The 25,425-nt window shown below is 38.4% G+C and overlaps 1 protein-coding gene across 1 annotated transcript in view; it reads left to right on the top strand.

Annotated features, from left to right (window-relative positions):
- The window catches only part of CPB1 (carboxypeptidase B1), a 48,399-nt gene extending 22,974 nt beyond the window's left edge, over positions 1–25,425 (top strand). The window contains exons 7-11 of the mRNA XM_036756824.1: positions 405–515; positions 617–707; positions 2,481–2,683; positions 21,660–21,744; positions 25,238–25,425. Of these exons, the coding sequence (XP_036612719.1) occupies positions 405–515; positions 617–707; positions 2,481–2,683; positions 21,660–21,744; positions 25,238–25,425 (678 nt within the window). The remainder of the gene's footprint in view (positions 1–404; positions 516–616; positions 708–2,480; positions 2,684–21,659; positions 21,745–25,237) is intronic.

Here is a 25,425-nt window from a genome sequence, read left to right as displayed (position 1 = left end):
TTTTGCAAGCCTGCCAAATTCCACTCTGAGACAGCTTAAATTACTTGGAAGCTTTCCTTTAGGTCAAGTCGAAATCTATTTCTCTTCCATTTCAACCACTGCTCACAATTCTGCCCTCTAGGGCCAGTAAAACAAATCTAATCCCTTCCTCTAAGGGAAAAAAAAAGACTAAAATAAAAAATTATGAAATTTCTATGAGATAAGCAGGAATAACTTTGAAGCCCAGGTGACATAGAAATTGTCATTTTTAATGATGACTAGATAATTTTTTAATCTCTTAAATGTCAGGCTATAATGCCTTTGGGTTAACCAAAGGCAAAGATATTCTATTCATTTAAAACATATTGTATCTGTTTTATGCACAATGATTTCCATCCAAGTGATGCACTGCAATTATTCTTCAGGCTGTCCTTAACTATGGAACTGGGAGCCGGATAGCTAATATTCTTGATAGATTGGACTTTTATGTGCTACCTGTTTTCAACGTTGATGGCTATGTCTACTCATGGACCGAGGTATGCATACTCACTTCTTGCCTAGAGATTTATTCGATGAAACTGAAAGTAAAAGCTTTTTTTTTTTTAAAGAAATGACATTACTGTGTACCTTCTTTCAGGAACGACTGTGGAGGAAGACCCGGTCTGTCAGGTCAGGCACCAGTTGCGTTGGTACTGACCCCAACAGAAATTTTGATGCTGGATGGTGTGGTAAGTATCTTTGTGACAATATTATAGTTTTCTACCCAAAAGTATAGCATTCAAAACACCTTAAGTCATCTCTAAAGAAAAATAAATTTTGCATACTGTTATAGGAGATTATAAATACTTAACTTTCAGCTTTTCAATTCTGGTGGAATACTGAGGATAACTAATAGTCTGTACTTTTGCAAAAAAAAAAAAAAGATAATATAGTGATGTTAGCAGGATCTCCACAGCCATTCATTTGTTTCATGTATATAAATTTTCTTATATTACTCCTCTTCCAAATCCTATTTTGCTACTTTACTATGGTGTACAGTTTACCCTGGCTTGTCAAAGGTGTTATTCTAACTCTATTCTACCAAAATCAAAAGGCTTCAAATACATATAACACCAGCTTTAATTGCCTCTCCCACAGGGACGATGAATACTGTTACTCTATCTTTAAAAGGAACTGAATTTTGCAGAGTTACAGTTTAACTGTCATCTGTGAAGACTACAAAGCAACTGGCAGTTTCACTGTCATTATAGAGTCTGTTTTAAATGTCATGAGAGAGTGAGAGATAAGCAGAAGCTTGTGAGAGAAAAGGTTTTTTCTGATTTACTTCATAAAAAATATATTTAACAAACAAGGTGGGGGCTCAGAGCTAATTGGCATAATTTTGGTAATTTATAAGGAAAAAGCAAAATTTACACCTCAGTTGCATTAAGATATAGGATAAGAATTAATAATGTCATGAATCAAATAGCAGACAGAGGTGGTGGGTTGCTGTTATTGTTCACTGGTATAGTACCCTACACAGCCCACCTGAACCCACATAGGCTTAATATGGGGATATCAACCCCAAAACCTGCTAAATATTGTATGGTTAAGGCCATAAACTGTTTTTTGGTCATCCAAGGACCAGTCTAGCTAAGTTCAGACAGCCTTATTACCAAAATCTTGATTAACAGATACTGATTTTATAGTGAATAGTATTGTGGAGAAAGGAACGTTGGATCTAATGGTCTATGCATTTTCATATTAACTGGAAAATAAGCCATCCCATATCTCACAGTAAAAAAAAACTCTAGGATTTATACATGTCTTACACATTCTGAGAGGTAGGAGTGAAGAATTGTGATTTTAGGCATTTTCATATTAACAGGAAAAACATACCAACCCTCCTCCGATCTCACAGTGAGAGGTCCTGTATAGGCTTTTATATATCCCTTGCACCAGAGATATCAAACATACAGCCCATGTACCACATGCAGCCCACAATATTCCTTAATGCTGCTGAACCATATTAAAATTTAATTGAGAAACATTTAACAAAATAAATTAAAATACAATAGAATGTAGTTAATGTTAACATGTGTTTTTCTCAGTCAATAGGTGATGCCCAAAAACCCTTAGGCACAGTTTACTATTTGAATTTGACACCACTGCTTTACACATCGTTTTTGTTTGGGGGAGAGGAATCAATATCTATGAGTTCAACAGTGGAGAAACTCCCTCTACCATTACAGATTGACACCCACTCTGAACTTTATAGTTTTAGGGAGTTACCTGTGACACTGAGTGATTAAGTGATCCTCCCAGGGTCATACAGCCCATTTGAGCCAAAGGCAAGGCTTAGATCCAGGTTTTCATGACTCCAAGGCTGCCTCACTATACTTGCCTGAGGAAAATTTATAATGCTCCCTTTTAACTCTAGCTTTTGACTTTCTAGCTTGAAGACATAATATACTCCATTGGGTACCTCAATCAACCATTAATCATAATGCATGCTCTTACAGAAACTGGGGCCTCTACCAGCCCCTGTTCAGAAACTTACTGCGGACCTACTGTCGAGTCTGAACCTGAAACCAAGGCCCTGGTGAACTTCATTAACCAAAACCTTGATTCTATCAAGGCCTATCTGACAATACACTCCTATTCCCAGATGTTGATATTCCCTTACTCCAAAAGTTATGCCCTCGCAAAGGACCACACTGAGTTGGTGAGTAGAAAACCATTTCTCATTTTTAAATGCCAGAGAAAAGAAATATGTCCATCAAATCTATCATTTCATTATTGGATCTTTTTGCAATGTTCAGAGGAAAAAATCTAAAGTAATAGTTTCTGAAAGCTGTTACATATTTTCAAGGAACTTTGAGTGACCTAAAACAAACTGGCAAAGGGAGATGTGAATTTGTTGCATAGGTCAGAATGTCACGTGTGGTTTACTAGTTAAACTTCAAAATGGCAGTAGCTACACTACCTTTTGCTTCAATGAAGAATTGATTCAAATGACTCAATTATGGAGGCTTTTGAGATAATCAACAAAACTGTTTCATCACACACACATTGTTCATAATTCTATTGTGAATCTATTATATGAGGAAACCTAACCTTTCAAAAGAACTAAAGCAGACAGAGGTAGAATTTAGTAGATTTGGAAGCTAGGTGGTGCCGTAGTGTATGGAGCGCCAGGCCCAGAGTCAGAAAGACTCATCTGCATGAGTTCAAGTTATGTGACCCTCTGTGACCCTGAGCAAATCACTTCACCCTGTTTGCCTCAGTTTCCTTATCTGTAAAATGAACTGGAGAAGGAAATGGCAAACCACTGTAGTATGCTTGCCCAGAAAACCCCAAATGGGGTCATGGTGGGTCAGACATGACTGAACATGAATACATAATAGTAGACAAATCAGACATTAGAGCCATGAAGAACTACATTCAAGTCTTACCTCTGACTCAACCAAGCAGTTAGATGGCGCAGGAAAGAGTGACGTACCTAAAATAAGGAAGAACTAAGTTTGAATCTGACCTAAGACACTTAAGCATTCTATAAATGCTAGCTATTAGACTAGCTGTGTGGCCCAAGGTGTTATACTGTCTATATGACCCTGGGTGAGTCATTTAACTTCTCAGTGTTCTAGGCAATTCTCTAAGACTGTAAGTTATAGAGAAAAGAGTGCTAACTCACATTAGTAGAGAGAATGTCCTCACTTGGGAGTTCCCTATACCAATGAAATCACTACAAGAGATAAATAACAATTTAATGCAACAATATAAGAAATATCCCAAGGCAGTACACAAATAACAGATAAAGATAAAATGGCTAGTTCCAATTCAGGAAGAATAAAAATGAAAAATTAGAAATTGAGGAAACATTTGGCTTGCAGGAGTAAAAACTCTTGTTCCACAGAGAAACAGTGTGAGGTTTTATTCATTTATCCAAGCCAAAATATTATATCATATGACACATATATATTTGGCTTACTCATATGGCTAATACTTAGGAACAGTCAGTACATAAACCCAGCAACTATAAAAGGTGGAATACTTTCTTTTGCATTTGGGCAGTTTGCTTTATATTTTTACTAAATGAACTGTGTAACACTGAGAGTATCTTTTGAAAAGAAAAATAAGAGAGATGTGCAATTCTTCTAGATTAGGGGTGGCCAGAAGATAAAGGATCACAGAACCTCAGATTTGGTAGACTTGCTAATCCAATCCCATACATGACCAAGCATCCTTTCTATAACACCCCAATGCCAGTGGTTATCTTGCCCTTGCCTAAAGTACCCCAATGATGGGAAAACCAGTAGCACCAAAGGCTGACCAGACCATCTTTAACTAGCTTTAATTGTTTGGAAGTTCTATTTCTCATTCAACCCCAATTTTCCTCTTCCAACTTCTACTCATTGCCCCTAGCTCTGCTTTCAGGGACCAAAAGGAAAAAGGCTAATTCTTCTTTGGATCCCTCTAATCGTTTTTCCATATATAAACCAAAATTGACGTGGACATTCTTTTAATGCATTTTAAGCTTCTCATAGAAGAGAAGTCATGTAGTAGGGTGGAAAGAACCCTGGATTTGGAGTCAACAAACCTGAGTCCGAATCCTAGCTCTACAACTTATCATTTGTACTGTTGTAGGACAGTCACACAATTCTCTGGGCCTCACCTCAGTTTCCTCAATTTCAAAATGAGAATGTTGGACTAAATAATCTCTGAGGTTCCTTTCTCGTCGAAATCCCATGATCCTTGGGTCTTTGGACTTCATCCCATAAAGAACTACATAGCTCATAAATATTACAGCTGAAAGGGACCTCAGTGACTGATTCTGTCATTACAAAGGTGACAAAAATAAGGCCTGAAGGGGGAAAGTGATTTTTCCCAAATCACATCACAGTTAGGAACCTATCTAGACTAGACTAGACTAGGCTAGAACCTAGTCACCTTGATTCTCAGTGGAACGCTCTTAGGAATCCATCAATATTTCAACTTTCTGATTATCTCAGAACTCTCATGTTACCAAGTGAATAGTTTCAAATTCTGCTGTATTCCTATCCAGGGAGCCCATTTTCACATTATTTATCCATTGACATATTGTATCTACTCCCCAAGAGAATGTAAGCTCCTTGATAGCAGGAATTGTTTTGTTTTGTTTTGTCTTCAATTCCCCAGTTCCTTGCACATAGTGGACACTTAGATATGTTTGTTGGCTTGGCTTGGTTTGGCTTGATTTGATTTGATTTGGCTGAGTTTGTATTGACTGGGATTGAGTTGGGTTGCACACAGTACAAGAAAAAGGAAAAAGACTGGGATGAGCTGGCTACTTTTAGAAAATATAAATCTATTTAAACTATGAAATACCAGAGATCTCGAGCTATTTTATTTTTAAAAAAGAAAAATATAAAGTTAAATTAATTATATACCTAAAGGTGTTAATGAGTAAGACACCAAAATGAAAAACTTAAAAATGATTACTTTTCAAAATTAATGAACACAACTAGTTTTTTTCAGGAACAACTTACTATGTACACAAACTAATATTAATACTAATGAGGGAAGCCTTATCTCAAAACATTCCTCTGAGATTTCTTACACCCCTTCCTGCCAACATATCCTATTGTCTCCTGAAGATCCAGATAGGTTTTATTATTTCTGGCAATATACACTTAAGACTTTTTAGAACTGAGGTTATATTATCAGCCAAATGGCTCTGTACACTGACCATCTAGTATCCTGGACTACCCTAAAGTCTCAAAATTGTTCTCAATAAAAAAGAATCCTGTAAATAAATTCCATCTTCAGAATTGCATGAACTATATTCCTTATCTCCTGCAGGAATTTGGTCCAAGAAAAGACCCAAGATTTAGAGGTCAGATGGTTTTGGTCAAACAATCCTTTTTTACCTAAAGTAATATGAATAAATTATAGAAGCACATGGGCCATAAATACTTTCTTTTACAGATGGCTTTTTCACTTAAAAATCAAGAAAATCAAAAAAGGGAGCAGCAACCCCTCCCCAGATAGAGTAGTCACTTCCTTCAAAGGTCGTTCCAGATAGAGGTAGAGAATTTAATTTTCTAAAATACTGAGAAAGGATGAAAGAATGAAGGAGAATATTGGGGAGATTTTAAGACCACTTTAATGGGAAACATTTCTTTTGAACCTGGAAGTTTCAAGCAAAGCCCTGAGTGATGAGAAGTAAATATATTCTTTCTTTCTCCCAAGAGTCGGGGCTCCTGCAGCTGTTGCACATAGTTGTTCTCAACCATTTAAATAGTACAAGGGAAGTCAAACTAGGAGAATCTAGCCCAGAAGAAAACTCTGTCATGTGATTTCTGGCCCTATTTCCAGTCCTGGATACCTCCCTTTTCTAGACTGTGAAGCTAGTTTTCCATTACCACTTTCCCTCTGTGCACAAGTTAGGTAAAAACATTCTTCTGCCAGGTATACCTGGATGTGACAGTGATGTACGAGACAGAAGATAACTTACCAACACATGAAAAACTAATCAACTAATTACTAATTCCAAAGCAATGACCCGAACATTGACTCTGTACCTAGTATGCTAAGAGTATTTGTAATTTTTGTTGTGTTGTAACTATTTCTACCTGCTTTTTTAAATCAGTCTGCTCTATGTTTTAAGATAAAAGAACTGACCACAAGGTTCACAGCTTTAGTGTTCAATTCTGTCATCTTGAGCCCAACCAAAGTAGAAACAGAGCTGATGAAATTACCAGGATAACAGATGGAAACATAGGTGGGGAGAAAAACATAGTTTAAGCAGAAGACAAGAATTCAGCTTAATTTGGAGGATTCCTACTAAAAACAATAAGTCAAAAATGCTTGTGGAGTACCTTTAAAAAAGAACATTGTAGGTATCTGGGAGTTTTGTGTGAAAGGAAAGTCAAAGCCCCTGTACTCAACCAGCTTACCCAAGAGGTGTCCAGTGGGCAGCCTAGGGGGTACAATGTTCCTGAGGGCTGCCAAACCAGATTAAAACATAATTGAGAAATATTTAACAAAATATGCAAAATATAATAGAACATTCATAATATCAATATATGGTTTTCTAAGTCAATTTATGGCCTGCAGGGATAATTATGGTTAGTTGCCCCAGTTTTTATTTGAGTTTGATGCTACTGGCTTACACTAAGATATATGAGGCTTCACCTCATTATCTATCTCTTCATTAGGATTAGAGAATATTAGATCAGGAAAGGACCTTAGAAGTCACCTAATTTGACCCCCTCATTTTACACCTACATTTTTTTGTTCATGACAAATCAAAACACTAAATGACTTCCTCAAGGTCAAACTGCTAATTAATGGCTCACCTGGGATCAGAACCTACGACTCTTTTACTATCTTCATCGCACTTAATCCTCTCTATTAAAATTCTAGTTTATGTGGTACCACACTGGATGTCCAGCTGGATTAAAGAACTTTGTAAACTTTAAATGCCCTATAAATAAGAGGTGGTATCATCATCATCACCATCATCATCATTCCAATCAAGGCAAAATGCATTTGTAGCTTAGTAGAAAAGTCTGGGGCTCGGAGACATTCCGTGAACTTGTTGGGATCATTTATCCAGCAGTGTGAGAAGTAGGACTCAAAGCTAGGTCTTCCCTTTTTCCAAGTCTAGCTTTAGGTCCATTCTATGCTTCCTCTCTGTATTCATGGATGGAAATAAGATACCATAGACAACAATTAGAATAATTAGAAAGTGGGTGGACCTTGCTCCATATTGTTGCCTCCTACAGCCACCTTCTCAGCTCCTTTGCCCCACCCACTACCACCTAACAAAACAGTGTTTGTAAGTCAAGTCCTCAGTCTTAACTGCCAGTCACCCAGGAGAATCAGAACTTCAGGGACTCTCTCAGAGCTCTCATGCCAAAAGAATCTTGAAAATGACCACTACAGAATGCCTAGGGCAGGGGAAAATATTTTAAGCCACTTTTCAATTCCAAGGGCCATTATTCCTGTCCCACTGAAATTCTCTGGCTGTCCAAGCCTAGTAAATTATCAAGGAACTAGCAAATATTTGTCAATTAGCTATTATGTGTCTAGAATGATACTAGACACTACAGAGAATATAAAAGAAGACATAATCCTTATCTTTGAGAGGAGCTTAAAATCTTGTTATACATAAGGAAATATTGGAGAACAATAATTTAGTTCAATCCAACAAGAGTTTTCTTTTTTAAAAATGTATTATTTATTTTAACATTCATTTCTTCTTAAATTTTGAGTTCTAAATTCTCTCCCTCTTGTCCATCCCTCACCCACCCACTGAGAAGGCAAGCAAAATGATATCAATTAATTATACATATGAAATCATGTAAAACATATTTCCATATTAGCCACATCACAAAAAGTATAAAGAAAGCAAGAAAATTATATTTCAGTTTGTACTCAGAGTTCAGCAGTTCATTTTCTGGATGAGGATAGTTTTTCATTGTGGGTCATTTGGAATTGTCTCAGGTTGTTGTATTGATCAGAGTAGTCAAGCCTTTGACAATTGATCATCATTACCACATTGCTGTTGCTATGTACAGTGATCTCCAGGTTCTTCTCATTTCTCTTTGCATCAGTTCACATAGGTCTTTTTTTTCCTGAAATCACCCCCAGTTATTTCTTATAGCACAACAGTATTCCATCACAATCATATGCCACAACTTGTTCAGCCATTCCCCAATTAATGAGCATCTCTTCCTTTTCCAATTCTTTGCAACCACAGAAAGAGCTGCTATAGATGTTTTTTTAATATATAAGGTCCTTTGTTTCTTTTTCTTTGACTTTTTTGGGGTTCACACCTAGTTGTGGTATTATGGTATCAAAGGGTATGCATGGCTTCATATCCCTTTGGGCACAGCTCCAAATCATTCTCCAGAGTGGTTGGACAAATTCACAACCCCACCAACAATTTTAGAGTGCCTGTTTTTCCTCATCCTCTGCAGTAATTGTCATTTCTGATAGGAATGAATGAGGTGATGCCTCAGAGTTGTTAATTGGCATTTCTCTAATAAATAGAGATTTAGAAAATTTTTTCATATGACTATAAATAACTTTTATTTTTTCTTCTGTAAACTCCCTGTTCATATCCTTTGGCCCTCTATCAATTGGAAAATGGCTTTTATTTTTATAAATTTGACTCAGTTCCGTTTATCAGAGGCCTTTATCAGAGAAACTTGCTATAAATTTTTTTTTATGTTGCTTCATTGTCGATGGTATCTTTTAGCAAAACGTCATTTCCCTGATTATCTCTTTTAATTAGGTCTATTTTTATTTTTTCTTTGTCTGAGATCATGTTTGCTACTCCCGCTTTTTCTATTTCAGGTGAAACATATTAGATTCTGCTCTAGCCCTTTATTTTACCTTTGTGTGTGTCTTTCTGTTGCAAGTGCGTCTCTTATAAACAACGTATTGTTGGAGTCTGGTTTCTAAATCATTCTGCTATCCAATTCAATTTTGTGGGTGAGCTTGTCCCATTCACATTCACAGTTATGATTACTAACTGTGTATTTCCCTCTATTCTGTTTTGTTCTGTTTGTCCTCTCTTTCTGTCCTATCCCGCCTCAAAAGTTGGTCTTGCTTCTGGCCCCTACTTTGCACTGACATTAATCCTCCTTCCTTTTTTATAATTCCCACCTCCATATCTCTCTCCACTTTCCCTTCTTATTTCTCAATTGGGTAAGGCAAATTTCTACACCCAATTGAGTTTATAAATATATTCTTCCCCCTTTGAGCCCATTCAGATGAAAGTTAAGTTTAAGCATTGCCTGCCACCTGTCCATTTTTTCCTCAACTGTAAAATTCTTTCTTGCAAGCCTTTTTTATGTGAGCAAATTTTCCTCATTCTATCTCTTCCTTCCCCCTTCTCCTAGTGCATCCCTTCATCGGAGGTGGGGGAAGGGGATCATCCCATCAACTCACAATCATGCCCTCTGTCTATATAAACGCTTTCTAACTGCCCTAATAATGACAAAGTTCTTGGGAGTTACATATGTCATCTTCCCATATAGTAATATAAACAGTTTAAATCTATTATGATTACTCTTTAGTGTTTACCTTTTTATGCTTCACTTGAATCTTGTGTTTGGAAGTCAAATTTTCTATAGAACTCCAATCTTTTCACCAGAAATTCTTGAAAGTCCTCTTTTCTTTAAATATCCACTTTTCCCCCAAAGAATTATACTCAGTTTTGCTGGGTAGGTTATGTAATACTAGCTCCTTTGCTTCCTGGAATATCATATGCCAAACCCTCTGATTCTTTTATATTGAAGCTGCCAAATTTTGTGTGATTCTGAATGTGGCTCCATTATATCTGAATTGTTTCTTTCTGGTTATTTGCAATATTTTCTCCTTGATCTGAGAGCTCTGGAATTTGGCTATAATATTCCTGGGAGTTTTCATTTTGGTATTTCTTTCAGGAGGTGATTGGTGGATTCTTTCAATTTCTATTTTACCCTCTGGATCTAAAGTATTGGGGCAGTTTTACTTTATAATTTCTTGAAATATGATATCTATTGTTATTCAGTCATTTCAGTAGTGTCCAACTCTTTGTGACCCTTTATGGTATTCTCTTGGGAAAGATACTGGAGTGGCTTGTCATTTCCTTCTCTGGCTCATTTTACAGATGAGGAAACTGAGGCAAACAGGGCTAAGTGACTTGCCCAGGGTCACACAGCTAGTAAGTGTCTGAGGCCAGATTTCAACTCATAAAGATACATCTTCCTGACTCCAGGCCTGGCACTCTGTACACTGTGCCACCTAGCTGCAACAACAGACAAAAAAAAGAATAGCAAAATTCAGGTAGTCCAAAAATTCTTAAATGATCTCCCCTCAATCTATTCTCCAGGTCAATTGTTTTTCTAATGAGATATTCCACATTTATTTTCTTCTGTTTTTTTTCATTCTTTTGACTTTGTTGTATTGTTTCTTGATGTCTCAGAGAGTCATGAGACTCCACTTGCTCAATTCTAATTTTTAAGGAATTATTTTCTTCAGTGAATTTTTGTGTTTCTTTTGCCATTAGGTCAATTTTGGTTTTTAAGGTGTTATTTTCTTCTGTAATTTTTTGTCTCTCTTTTACTAGGCTGTTAGTTTTCTTTTCACAATTTTCTTACATCAGTCTCATTTCTTTTCCCAATTTTTCTACTACCACTCTTAACTTCTTTGTTAACTCCTCCAGGAATTCTTGGTAGGCTTGGGATTTTTCTTTGAGGCTTTTTTTTGTAGCTGTCTTTACACTGTTGTCTTCTTCTGAATTTATGTATTGGTCTTCTCTGCCACTGTAACAGCTTTTTATGATCAAGTACTTTTTATTGCTGTTTGCTCATTTTTCCATCCTATTTCGTGACTTTGAATTTTATGCTATAGTTCGGCTCTGCTTGCCTGGGAGTGGGGAGGCACTGTCTCAAACTTCAGGCTTTTTCATGATGCTGTTTTCAGAGCTAGTTCTGAAGGTCTGCAAGTTTTTGGTGCTCCCAAGGTGGTATGATACAGGAAGAGGTATGGTCACTATTCTCCTAGTCTGTGCTCTGGTCTTTACCCAGGAGGGGCCCCTGCTCCACTGCAGTCACAAGTGCTAGCACTCCTCTTGGCCCTGGAACCAGGTCCTCTGTTCTCCTGGGCTTCTGCTAGCTCCAACCCCACTGTCACAGACCTCTCCTTCCAACCTCCTATGTTACCTTAGGCTGGAAAAAGTCTCACTCTGACCTTTTGTTGGCCCTGCCGCTCCAAAATCTTATTTTAGGAGTTATTTTAAAGTTATTTAGAGGAGAACATTAGGAGAGTTCAGCTGGGTTGTTGCCTATACTCTGACATCTTGGCTCTATCTTCAACAAGTATTTTCTAAAACTTTAAAATTCAACCAAGTATTTATGACTTATGTGTCAAGCATTATACTAGGTCCCGGAGGATATAAAGACAAACCTAGATAGATAGATAATAAACACATGAATTAATAAATAGATAGCTAGATAAATGAATGAATGAATGAATGAATGAATATAACAAAAGTCCCACCCTCAGGTAGCTTACATTCTACTAAGGAGAAACATACAATAAAGAATGAATAAGTGGACACAAAATAAAATAAGTAGGATATGTAAGCACAAAATATAAACAAAGTAAATACAAATTTATTTCGGGAAGAAGGAATTAATAACAATGTAGGAGAGCTGGTACTTATGCTGAACATCAAAACGTGGTAGGGATTCCAAAGAGTAGAAGTGAAGAAAAAGAGCCCTCCAGTCATAGGAGAGCCTATTCAAAGGTACAGAGAGGTCAGAGATGGACTGTTATGTTTGGGGAGCAGCCAGTTTGGCTGGAACATAGAGTACATCAGGGAGATTAATGTGAAATAGGTCTGGAGACTTATTTAGGTCACAGCAAGTTTGTGAAGGGCCTTAAATGCCAAAAAGATGAGTTTGTATTTTATCCTAGAGGCCTAAGGGAGCTTCAGAATTTGGATGCCAGAGATCTTGTGGAGGTAAAAGAGATAATACTTGGCAATTGATTGGCTTTGGAGGATGAGGGAGAGGAAAACATTTGTATGAGGCCATCATAAATCAAACCAGTCCAACAAGCATTCATTAAGTGCCAACTATGTATAAGAGATTAGAGATGGGATGATAAAATGACCAATAGTCACTGCCCTGTTTTACAAGTTTCTTTTCTACTAAGGGAAAACAACATGTAAACAGATTCAGACTATGATCCAACAGTTTAGAAAAAAAGATAGACAATATGGCTAAAGTAATCAGAGAAGACTTCATAGGGCAAAGGACCTAAAGGATGGATAGGATTTGGACAAGGAGAAAGGCATGGGAAGGGCGTTTCAGGCAGGTGGAACAGCATGAATAAGTATGCAGAGGTTAAGAATCCATTTATAAATAATCATTTATTTAGAACTTCCTATGTGCCAAGTACTGTAGATAGAGCTAAAAAAAGGAAGGGGAAAAAATTACTGCCATGAAAGAGCTTATAATCCAATGGGAGAGGCTATATATATATATATATATATATATATATATATATATATATATATATATATATGTATATATGTATATCTGTGTGTGTGTGTATACGTATATATATGTATATATATATAGTGTGTGTATGTGTGTGTGTATATCAATATGTATAAAGTAAATGCAGAGTACATGATGGAAAGTAGTCTTAGAATGGGAAAGATGACATCTAGGGTGTATGTGTTGGAGGAGTCTGGATTAAAAAAAAAAAGAAAAGAGTGAGAAAATATCACAGGGGAACCAAAAATGCCAGCCAGACTCAAGGTTCATGTTGGGGAGTAGCAAGAGATAAGGTCCCATTGGAAAGGTGAGCTAGACAATTCAATGTATGCTTTGAGCCTATTAGAAATTCTTAAGCAGGGGAGTGATACCATGAAAGTGATGTTTCAGAAGATTAATTGGGCAGAGGTATGAAGGATTCAACATTATCTAACAGAAGTATGAAATCCAATGTATTCTTCCATTCATTTTCATTTGATTTTTCCTGAAACGAACTACAGTTTATGCTTGTGCTTTTATCTCTGTTTTGCTTGAAATAAGGATAAGACTACTCCAAAATATTCTTGGTGAAAGGTATTTGGGGCTTTCACATATTCCTAAATATTTTTATTTATAAATAGCCAGAGACATTCTTGAAGCCTCAAATACAGGAGGGCTAGCTCATCTCGATTACACAGCACTTTTAAATGTTTATTTGGAGGGAACCTGGCTGTTCACCAGAGTAAATGCATGCAGTGGGATGCATTGCATCTATATAGCTACAACTGACTACAGCATGCATGTAGCTACAGCAAATGCATGCATGTAGCGAAGCTGACTCATCCTTCTTCTACTCCCCCCACCCCAAGTTTTACATAGCTCCAAAAAAATGTCTGTCCATTGGCCAAGAAGGAAAAGTTGTTTTAAATCAGGGGAAGCATTCTCACACAACCCACAGGGTGTTTAAAGACTGACAGTTCCTGCTCTCTTGAGCCAAGCTCTCCCCTCATTCTTTTCCCTCATCTGCTCTCTGGCCTCCTAATAAAAGCCTGAGTCCTTTGACTGCCCTTTTTTCTCAGAAATGTGTTTGTTTTCTCGAGTCTCTCATGCTCAGACCTTGGCTTCTGTTCACAAGGTCTTAGGGGCTTCTCTTTTCCAACCAGAACTGCAAAAGTCAAATTTTCTTTATTTTCTCTCTGAATTAGTAGTTTCTTATCACATGAAGAAGGTTCCTGGAGAGAGAGAAGGAAGCTGCAGTTAGCGATAATCTTTCTTTTTGTATTATCTTATGTAAACACCCATAACTAGATGGCTAACCACTGAGCACTCTGTTCTGAAGGCTGAATTGTATTCTTTTATTTTTTGTCTGTTTACTCCTTTGTATTTTATTTTTTGCATTTAAAAACATCATTACTGGATGGGGGTCCATAAGCTTCACCATAGTGCCAAAGAGTTTCGTATCACAAAAAAGACTAACACCAGAGCTAGGGTCTAGCTTCCTGATCTATAAAATGAGGTTAGACTATACAGTCTCTAAAGCCCCTTCAGGTTCTAAATCTATGATCGTGTGATTCTGAAACTATTGGACTTAATGAATGATACCTGTAACTGGTTCCAACTCTGACATGCCTTTGCTCTAATGGTGGAATTTCAGGCATAATGGCAGGCTAGGTGATAAAATATTCTGGGCCAGGCAGGGCCTTCCAGTGTCCCTGGCCTCACAACCCCAACTCCATTAGCCATAAGCTATTGTTGTCTCTGTTTGCCATGATCATCCGGAGCCATATCAAATAAATAAATGCCAACAGTTGCTCAGTCAATGAATCAACAAGCATTTACCAAATTTCCACTGTGTCCAAAACTATGCTAGGTACACCCTGGGGATATAAAGGCAGAAGGAAAAACATCTCCATTTACCATTAATGTCTACTTGGCTGTGTCTTGTGAATGATCCATAGTATCCGACTTCCTTTACAAGGTCTCTGAGAGTAGAGACACGTCTCCATGTAAATACCAGTCAGTTATGTCCCAAATTCATCATTCGTGTCTATAGTTCATTTGTGTCCAGGGCACTAAAACTACTGGAGGAGAAAAGGGATAATCTTATGCCCACTGTTTGACAAATCCCCTGCCAACCTAGTACCTAGTAGGTGCTTAATAAATGCTTATTGATTAAAATAAGGTCAAACAAATGAATTTTCAGAGCTTGGTGTCTTCCTAAGTTACATATATCAGGTTCAATTGACATCAAAGGTTTCACCTCGACTGGGCTTTGGTTTATTTTAGCCATGTGCTGTTGGTATCAGGGGATTTTCCTTTTCCAACCTCCTAATAAGCCCTTCAATGCATTTGGAGAATTTTATAAGAGCCAGTCACTGCCATAGTGGCTGATCAGATAGCACGAAGGTTGAAGCCTCAGATGTACATGCAAGTAAAAGATCCCATCATCATAAGTCTTAACTGGCAGGGGTGAGGGACATTACAATCTGTAAGCCATGGGCAGCAGTAGCTCACTGGGATGGAAAGAGTAATTGACTGGGAGTCAGAAGATCTGCAGTTTTTTATGTCATCGTGGACAAATAATTTACCCTATCTGGTCTTCAGTTACCTCATCCTTAAAAATGAAGCTACTGAGGCTCCTTCCAGCTCTAAATCTGTAATCCTATACCCTACCAATGGGCATTCTGAGGCTGAGGAGGAATATACAGCAGATTGTTCTTTCTTCCGATGATGGGCAACATCCATCACCTAGTAAAGTGCCTGGCACACGGAAGGTGCTTAATAATTGCTTGTCCGTGGACAGTAGAAGCATAAAATGCTGAGTTGTGAATAAGCATGTGACCTTTACAACTCTTTTCAGCTCCCTTGACCAACATATCTTTTTAGAACCAGAATATAATAAAAGAAAAGAAATGAGGTTTGAATGGGAAAATATAGAGACCCAAGAGCACTTATTTATGTATAAAGAAAGAACTGAAGAGGGCAAGCCAGGAAGGTGGCACAGGATGAGCAAAAGGTCAGAGGTAAGAATAAGTATAGTATGCCTTGGAGTGATATCCATAGTGGCCCTGACCTGTAAGTAGCTTGCTTCTGGCCTGATTTACATTTTATTTGCTTTTATCCTTCACTACAGGATAAGACTTTCTCCAGCAAATCTTCTATTGAGCCAAGAATAAGAAATTTTCCATGAATGGCATCATAGTACTGTGAGGAGAGAAGGAAATACATGGCTAGAAACTGCCAAAAATGCATCCTACTCCCAACACCATCAGTAGCTCTGTGAGGCTTTCCTGCAACTCATTTAGCCGTCTGCCCTCGTGGAATTATAGACTCTCAGAAAGAAGGAAAATTACAGATAAAACATTCCTAGCAAGCAATACCCAGACTCCACTTGAATACTACCAGTGAGAGGGAACTCAGCGCTCACAAGGCAGCTCTTACTATTATAATTGGTAAAAAGTTAGTCCTTCTATTGGGTGTGTTCCCCTCACACACTATGTCTCTGAAACAGAGAACCTCAGATATGTTGTGTCTACAAAAAAAGCTAATATTGATGAAGGACTTTGATCTCCTCCAAAAGACAGATCAGGATATATCAGTAGCAGAAAGCTTGACGTTTTGTGGTTTGGCTAATTGTGACACACACAGTTCCTAAAGGACCTGTTTTGGAGCTTCTTTGATCTTGTAGATAGCAAAGCACAGAACAGAAGCTAACACGGAGGGAGGTGATGGTGTGGAAAGGGCACTGAATGTGTAGGCAAAAGGCTTGGGTTCAGAGCCTGGCCCTGTTACACATGTGTACACTTGTCTTAGGTATGCAACCACTTCAGGCCTCAGTTTCCTCGTCTGTAAATGAGGGTATCATATGGACTAGATAGTCTCAGGGGCCCAGTTTAGGCTCTAAATCGTAAGATCTTAGGAGCACAGATTTATAGCTGGAAGGGACCTTCATGATCGTCTAATCATTTTATAGATTAAAATACTGAGACCGATTAAAAAAAATACTGAGAGGTTAATGATCTGAGTAACATCGCATGGGTAATTAGTAACAAAGGCAGGATTCAAACAGAGGGCCTCTGACTCCACCCCCAACACTCTTCCCTATGATCCTGCATCATAATGGGGCATCCCAGCCACCATGCAAACCATCCACTAAAGACCCCCAAGCTCTATACTCCTACCACCAACCAAAGTCATGAGTCATTTCTGCACTGCTTCATCTACTATACTAAACTCAAGGTGGCCCCATCTTCACTCAGACAACAGAGCATCCTGGATTCTTTTTAAAACCCATTTGGCTTTTTCGTTCTTTAGTCATTTTCAGTCACGTCTGACTCTTCTTGAAGCCTTTCTGGGGTTTTCTTGGCAAAGATAATGGAGTTGTTTGTCATTTCCTTCCCCAGTTTGGCCCTACCCATACACTCAGACTGCTTGGACAGCTTTCTTCTAAGCCTAGGCATTGCAACTAGGAATGAGCTGATTTTTTGAAAAATGAGATACTTAGACTAAACTCATGAGGTCTCCTTTAGTAAGTCCAATGGTGGCAGTGGTACTGCCAGTATTGCATAATGGCCATCTTAGTTTACATTTCATCAATAGAATAAGCTATCTCAAAAAGATACCTAGAGATGATCAGGAAACAGTCGGTTCCTATTTTGCAACCTCAGACACAGTTTAAGAAGTGCCCAACTGAAAATACATAGCTGATTTTTTTAAAGACTGTAACTGTAATGATGATTGAAAATGATAAAGGGAAATAAAAGCTCACAAGTAACTCCTTGGAGAGGGTATATCTGATAAGTAATTTATCTATAGATGAGATCTAATTAAAAACTCCTACATACACAACTAGGCCTTCCGTATGTGTGGCCAAGAGAAGAGTACAATGGACTTAAATTAAATCTTAGAATTCACAATTTTTAGGAGTTTCAGAAGAAGCTTAGGAAAAGATGTTATTCCTAAGAACAAACTGAAAATATAATTCAAGGTTTAGGAGCTTAAAGGAAAGAAAAGAACAGACGAAAAGCCTCAGGAAAGTGTCTAGAAAGGACTGCAAGTTCATCTGTAGGATCAGAGGCTTAACTTCACAGGAAAATGACTGAGACCTTCTTTTGATGAATGACAAGTAGCAGAAAATCGTAGACCAGTGGGCCAGTGGGAATCAGGCCATCAATTACCAAAAAAAAAAAGAATCTTTATTGCTTTACTAGTGTTTCACACATAGGACTATAGATTCAGAGGTGGAAGAGACCTCAGAAGTCAGATAATCCAAACCCCTTCAATTTACAGACGAGAAGACTGAGGCCTAAAGAGTGACTGGCCTAAGATCACATACTTAGTGAGTAAAGAAGGGAATGAGCACTTATCTAACTAGAGGCCAGGCACTCCACTAATTGCTTTCCAAACATTATCTCCTTGGATCCTCACAACAGCCCTGCAAGGTAGGAACTGTTGTTATCTCCCTTTTACAGCTGGGTAAACTGAGGCAAGCAATAACTAAATGACTTGCCCACTGAAACTGTTTTAAGTTTTAAGTTTCAAATCATGGTTTCTTTCCACTGTACCATATTATCTGTCTATGATATTAATGCTAATGCTACTACTATTTCTCTTCCTCCTCTTCCTCCTAAAAGTACTAATTAATAATACTAAATATTGCTTATGTAGTTCCATGAGCCAGATGGTAGTACCGTGTATAAAGCACAGGGCCTGGAGTCAGGAAGACCTGAGTTCAAATCCAGCCCCAGACACTTAATAGCTGGGTGACCCTGGGCAAGTCACTTAATCCTATTTGCCTCAGTTTCCTCATCTGTAAAATGAGCTGGAGAAGGAAATGACAAATCACTCCAGTATCTTTGCCATGGAAACCCCAAATGGAGTCACAAACAGTCAGGCATGACCAAAATGGCAGAACAACAACAAACCCCTGGACAATTTGCTTAACTTCTGCCTCAGTTTCCTTATTTATAAAAGGGAGTTGACGATAGAACCTACAACCAAGAGTTGTTGTGAAGATCAAATGAGATAATATCTGTAACAGTCCTTAGCAGAGTGCCTGGCAATGGTAATTACTACATAATTGCTCCTTCCCTCCCCCCCTCTTATGAAGCCCCTTTTGGAGAAAATCATCACAGTTGATTCCATCAGCCCTGCAAGGTTGGAGAAAGTATCTTCCTCCACCTGGGAATTAGGGAAACCAAAGCATGAAAAGTTTAAGGGACCAGTGAGTTCACTCTAGAGCTCGGGGTGAATCACTTCAAGAGCTTTATCTAAGAGTCATGTGTCTGATTTCACAATTCTTTTCAAGCCCTAAAATTTGTGACTTGTTCAGTAAAACATTAAATCTTTCCTTTACCGGAGCTGCCAAAACTCTTGACTGGCTTCACGCAGACCTTCCTCTCACTCAGCTGCTTCTGGACTCAGAACAAGGAATCAGGGCAGTTACCATTTTTTTCTAAACTGTATTATTCCTATTTTTTTTTATTATCTCTAACTTCCCCTGCCTAACCCCGGCGTATGTACAAGGAGCAGTGATGTTACTGCACTAGGAAATTGTAGTTAATTCTGCAGCAGTAAACAATCAGTTTTTCCAATCTGTATTTCCCAGAAGACCCATTCAGGCTCTGCTGCTTAAATGATTCATTCAAATATGCAGTCTGTCAGTGGAAGTAAGAGAACATTTTAATGTATTGCTTCTCTTGGGGAAATCATCTTTGGGGTTGGAACTAGAAAGCCAGAGAGTTCTGGGTCTTATTAAAGTGTAATACTGCTTCTAAAACAGCAGAATACAATTAAATTCATAACAACATTTTATACCTAACTTCGAATGACCAAATTTGGAAATACAACGCACAGTCAGTCTCTAATTTGCCAGACTCGAGATTTTCTGAGCTCTATCCTAGAGCCCCTGAGTGCTCTAGGATGTGCTATTAGCCATGCGATATGGTGATAAGAGCATTGGCCTGGGAACCAAATGCCTGGATGCCATTTTAGCTCTGCTACTCACTACCTGTGTGACGTTGGACAGGTTAATCCCCCTCTGTGGAGTTCTAAGTTTCCTCATCTGTGAATTGAAAGAATCGACTCACCGAGCTGTAAGGAGTCCTCCAGCTATGATCAGGTATTTCTAGGCTGGTCCTAAGATCACCTCGCCTACCAAGTCTTTTCTACTTAAAGTTTCCACGCCACCTCACTAAGTTTCACATAACTATTGTTGCTAAAATCAGGCTTCATTTTTCCTCCCATTCAATCAATCAACAAGTATTTATTAAGCCCTAACTACATGCCAGGCACCATACTAGCAGCCAGTAATACAAAGATCAGAGAACCAAGGTAAACAGCCCCTACCCTCAAGAACCTTGTATTCTAAGGAGGAGAAGGGGACAGATTGAGATTTAATGTATAAGAATATATTAAATAAATATAAAATTGTTTCTTTAGGAGCATTCTGGCAGCTAGAGGGGAGCAGGAAAAGAACAGGAAAGACTTCATTTAGAAGGTGGCACTGAAACTAAGTTTTAAAAGAAAAGGGGATTCTAAGAGGTGAAGGTGAGGAATGAGGGCATTCCAAGCATGAGGAACAGACAGTTCAAAGCCACAGACATGCGAAATGGAGTATCATGCATGAGGAATGGTGAAAGGCTAGTTCGACTGGACTGTAGTGTGCGGGAAGGGGAGTAATATATAATAATGTTCTAAGGTAGGCTGAGCTGAATTGCAAAAGTCTTTAAAAGACATACCCAGTTGTTGCTGTAATTTTTTTCTGGAGTTCAATCAATCAATAAACATTTATTAAGCTCCTACTTCACGCCAGGCACTGTGCTAAGCACTGGGGACACAAAGAGAGGCAAAAGACAGCTCCTGACCTCAAGGAGTATACAATCTAATGGGAGAGATAACATTCAAACAAAGCAAGCTATACACAGGATAAATAGGAAATAATTAACAGAGGGAAGGTATTAGAATTAAGAGTCATTGGGAAAGGATTTCTGCAAAAGATGGGATTTTGGTTGGGACTTAAAGGAAGCCAGAGAAGTCAGTAGGTGAAGTTGAGGAAGGAGAACATTGTGGGGATGGGGGACAGCCAGGGAAAGTGTACAGAGCTGTTAGATGGAGTATCTTGAATGTGGAAAACTTCTCATAGCTATAGGGAAGCCCCGGCTCTGACTCTCTGCTCTTACCAATTCTATAGGCCAGTAATATGTGACAAATTAGACCTAAGGGCATAAGCAAGTTCTTAATGTATTGACCTTTGATCATCAATAAGCAAAATGTTTGGGGAGTATTGATTTATATAGCCTCATGTTTTCAAGAATAATAGGAATTTAAAAAAATAAATCTAAATAATTCTAGGGCCAATATAAGCAAGCCTTGCCCAAGTGTCTACAAAGGGAAAGAGCACTCTAGTGAATAATAAAATACAGATCCTCACCATCACCCAAATCAATTTACAATGAACTTAAACCAGTCACCAAAATTCTGAGCCTCACCATATTTAGGACGAAGGTGATGTAACTATTTCCATCTACCTCCCTCACTAGGATGTAATCCTGTCAGGTCCCTGGGGTACTTGAAGACTACTTGAAAAACTTGGAAGAAAGAAATAAGAAGAAAGAATCAGAAATATGAATGGTGCCATTTCAGCATCTGATTTTTCTTGCATTATGATTCTCCCCACAGAACAACCTGGCCAAGGCAACGGTCAAAGAACTGGCAAGCTTGTACGGCACAAAGTATACCTACGGGGCAGGAGCCGCATCCAACTGTGAGTGCTTAATTTACCCCTGTACCCATCAGCAAATGCTAGTCAGAGTAAATAAAATGCATCCATGGCCCCTTCTGGCTGACAATATAACCCTCTCTTCCAAAACGGGTAGCATGTGACTTTAGCTCAACTGTGAATTTTTTTTTTTTCGAAAACATGGAATTGTAATCAGATTTCAGTTTCAGAAAGGATGTGGGTGGAGCAGGGGGTAGCAGCCCCTTTCAAACCACAGAACCATATGCTCAGGCTAGATATTTTGCTTTCTCCTTCCTCAGACACAAATGAACTCAATGGAGATTAGATATCTTCTGAGTGTGAACACAGATGTGATCTGCACATCATATTTTCAATTTCCATTTATATTTTGAATTGCTTGCTGCCTGATTTATTTTAGATTTCTTTTAATTATAGGACCAGTGAGCTTATGTGAAATACATAGTTAGTATGTACATATCCTGATTCTTTTTTAACAATGGCTTTAATTGTCTATACACATAACTTTAACTGCTAAGAAACAGTCAAGTTTAATCACCAAATCCAGGGATTCCATAAAAGAATTGGCTTTTACCATGGAAGCAATTACTCCTCCGAGTTCCTGTGGAATTTGGTGACAATTTCTACACTACAATTATTGCTTAAAATTCTGTGCTTCCTAGGAAAGAAAACCCCAGAAAATTCCCCAGAAATGGGTTTTTTAAATGCTTGCAAATGATTATAGCCATCTTTTATACAAAATATAGAGTATGTATTAATGTACTATTTGTATAGAGAGACACTTTAAATGTAGTCTATGTATCTGTATATATAGACCATATATGTTTGTACATACTGTCTGTGTGACCCTGGGGAAGCCACTTAACAACCTGGGTCTCCATAAAGGAGGGGGTTGAAAATAACCTTAAAATTCCTTCTGACTCTAAGGCTATGATCCTTTGAACCCTCAAAATGTCCCTCCTATACCCCTACATTTTTTTAATGCTACCAACACTATCACAGGAATACAGTGAACTAGAAAAACCGGCATCCCTGTCCCATGTTGTTTTATGCATTTGATCATTTATAATTAACAAGGTAAATCCTGGTGGATTTAATATTTGGTTTTTTTGTTTGTTTGCTTGTTTGTTTTAATCTTTGATTTCACCAGTGTATAGCTCTCAACCAAAATAGGCAATTCATTTGTAAGTTATAGTCTTAGAACATTACCTAGCATGCCGAGAGTTTACATTGTTCAGCCATGGTCATACAGTTAGATTGTTTCAGAGGCAAGCCTGGAAACTGGGTCTTCTTGACTCCAGAGTTGAATTTTTCTCCAAAATACAATGATGCCTCTTGGTGAATTTAATATAGCAAGTAAAAATTTATTGGTTGAAGATGAGTTTTTATCTCCCTCCTACTCATTCATCCCCCCTCACTCAAATATTAAACTTCTACCAGTTCCTTCCCTACTGCCTTCAAATATGACCAAGTCTCCTCTGTCCCTGAAGAGCCTTTACTAGGCCCTCCTGAGCCCCCAACCTGTCCATGTTTCTCCTCCCTTTCTCAGTCCAATTCCTGTGTAGATACCATGCCTCCAAGTCATCTTTTCCTATTCTCTCTTTAACCCTTTGCAATCTGGCATCTGATTTCATCACTCAATGGAAACTGCTCTCCAAAGTTACCAGGGATCTCTTCATTGCTAAATCCTAGAGTATTTTCTCAGTCCTCACCCTTCTTGACCTATCTATTCCATTTGTCAACCCTGAGCACCCTCTTTTCCTCAATACTTTCTCCTATCTGAGTTTTGGTGACACTCTCTCCTGATTCTCCTCCTCCTACCCCCATGACTGCTTCTTCTCATTCTCCTTTGCCAGCTCAGCATCCCAATCAGTCGCCATGGGCTTAACTATCATCTCTATGCAGATCACACACACGCGCACACACACGCACACACACACACACACACACACACACACACACATGACAGCATGTTCCAGAATTCTTAGAACAGTTTTAAAGCACTAGTACTTTTAGGACACCCTCTCTCTCTCTCCTCTCTCTCTTCATATATATGTGTGTGTATGTGTGTGTGTGTGTATATATATATATATATATATATATACATACACACACACATACACACACATATATATGTATGTATGCATATGTATGTGTGTATGTATATATGTGTATATGTGTATATACATACACATATAGATATGTATGGACATATATGCATGTAGACAAATATATAGCATACATGTATACATGTATAGAATATATGAGTTATCTGTGTATAGATGTATTTATATACACATGTGTATGTAGACACATACATATGTATATTTGCATAATTTGTGAGCAATCTGCATTGGTATGATCATTAAACCCATAGCAGTGGATAAAATTACCAAGGGAGATAGTAGAGAGGGACAAGAGAAAAGGAACTGAGAGAGAAAGAGAGGGAGAGAAATAGATAGATCAATTGCTCAATCTCCAGGCCCATCCTCTCCTATGGCCTTCAGTCCAATTGTTTATAGGATATTTTAAACTGGAAATCTCAGAGATGTCTCAAATTCAGCATGTCTATAAGAGGATTGATTATCTTCCCCCAACACACACCCCACCCCAAGCAAACCATTCTTCCATATTTCTCTATTTCTATCAAAGGCACCACTATCCTTCTAGTCCCCCAAGGTCATAATCTCAACGTTGTCATCCATTCTTGGCTCTCCCTCACCCCGCGTAGCCAGTCAGTTGCCAAATCTTGCTGCTATCACCCCCACAACATCTCTTTCCTCTGATACCTTCTCTCTGCTCACAGGGGCAACCTAAGTTCAGGCTCCCATCACCTTCTGCCTAGATTATGACAACAGGCTTCTAACTGACCTCCTCGCCTCATGCCTCTCCTTATTCCACGCCCTCCATACTGCTGCCAACATAATTTTCCTTTAGCATAAATTTAATCAGGTGACTCCCCTACTCAGTCAACTTGAGCAACTTCCTGTTACTTGTAGGATAAAATATTGCATCCTCTGTTTAGCTTTTAGAGCCTTTCATGACCCGGCCCCACCCCATCTTTCTAGCTTTAAGGCTGGCACGCTCTCTTCCAAACTCTGCCCTCCAACCAAACTAGCCTCTTCTCTGTTCCTCAGACATGACACCCCATCTTCCCTCTGCATTGTTGCACTGGTTGAAGAGCATTCCCTCTTTATCTACACTGCCTCGAGTTCCCTTCTTCTCTTAAGATGCAGCCTAAGCAACATCTTCTTCAGAATTCAATCAGATTTAATTACTTTATGTCTATTTGTATTCACTCACTTCATATTTTTGCTGTTTATATTTGCATATCAACTTGTTTTCACCTTCCCTAGAATGTAAGCTTCTTTTGAAAAAGGATTGCTTCCTTCTTTGTACACCCAGCATCTAACACAGTACTTAGTACATAGGAAGCTTAATAAGTGCTCGTTGATTGATTCATTCAATCGTCCTGGGTCTATTTCTTCTCATGTTTCAGATCCTGCAGCTGGAGGCTCTGATGACTGGGCCTATGACCAGGGTATCAAATACTCTTTCACCTTCGAACTCCGGGACACAGGAAGATATGGCTTCCTGCTCCCCGAATCTCAGATTAAAGCAACCTCTGAAGAGACTCTGCTGGCCGTCGAGTATATTGCCGATTATGTCCTGGAGAATCTATACTAG

Source organism: Trichosurus vulpecula, chromosome 4, assembly GCF_011100635.1.
Source record: "Trichosurus vulpecula isolate mTriVul1 chromosome 4, mTriVul1.pri, whole genome shotgun sequence".
In the NCBI taxonomy this organism is placed as follows: Eukaryota; Metazoa; Chordata; class Mammalia; order Diprotodontia; family Phalangeridae; genus Trichosurus; species Trichosurus vulpecula.
The sequence above is the reverse complement of the archived record's forward strand: the minus strand, read 5'-3'. Positions and strand labels throughout refer to the sequence as shown.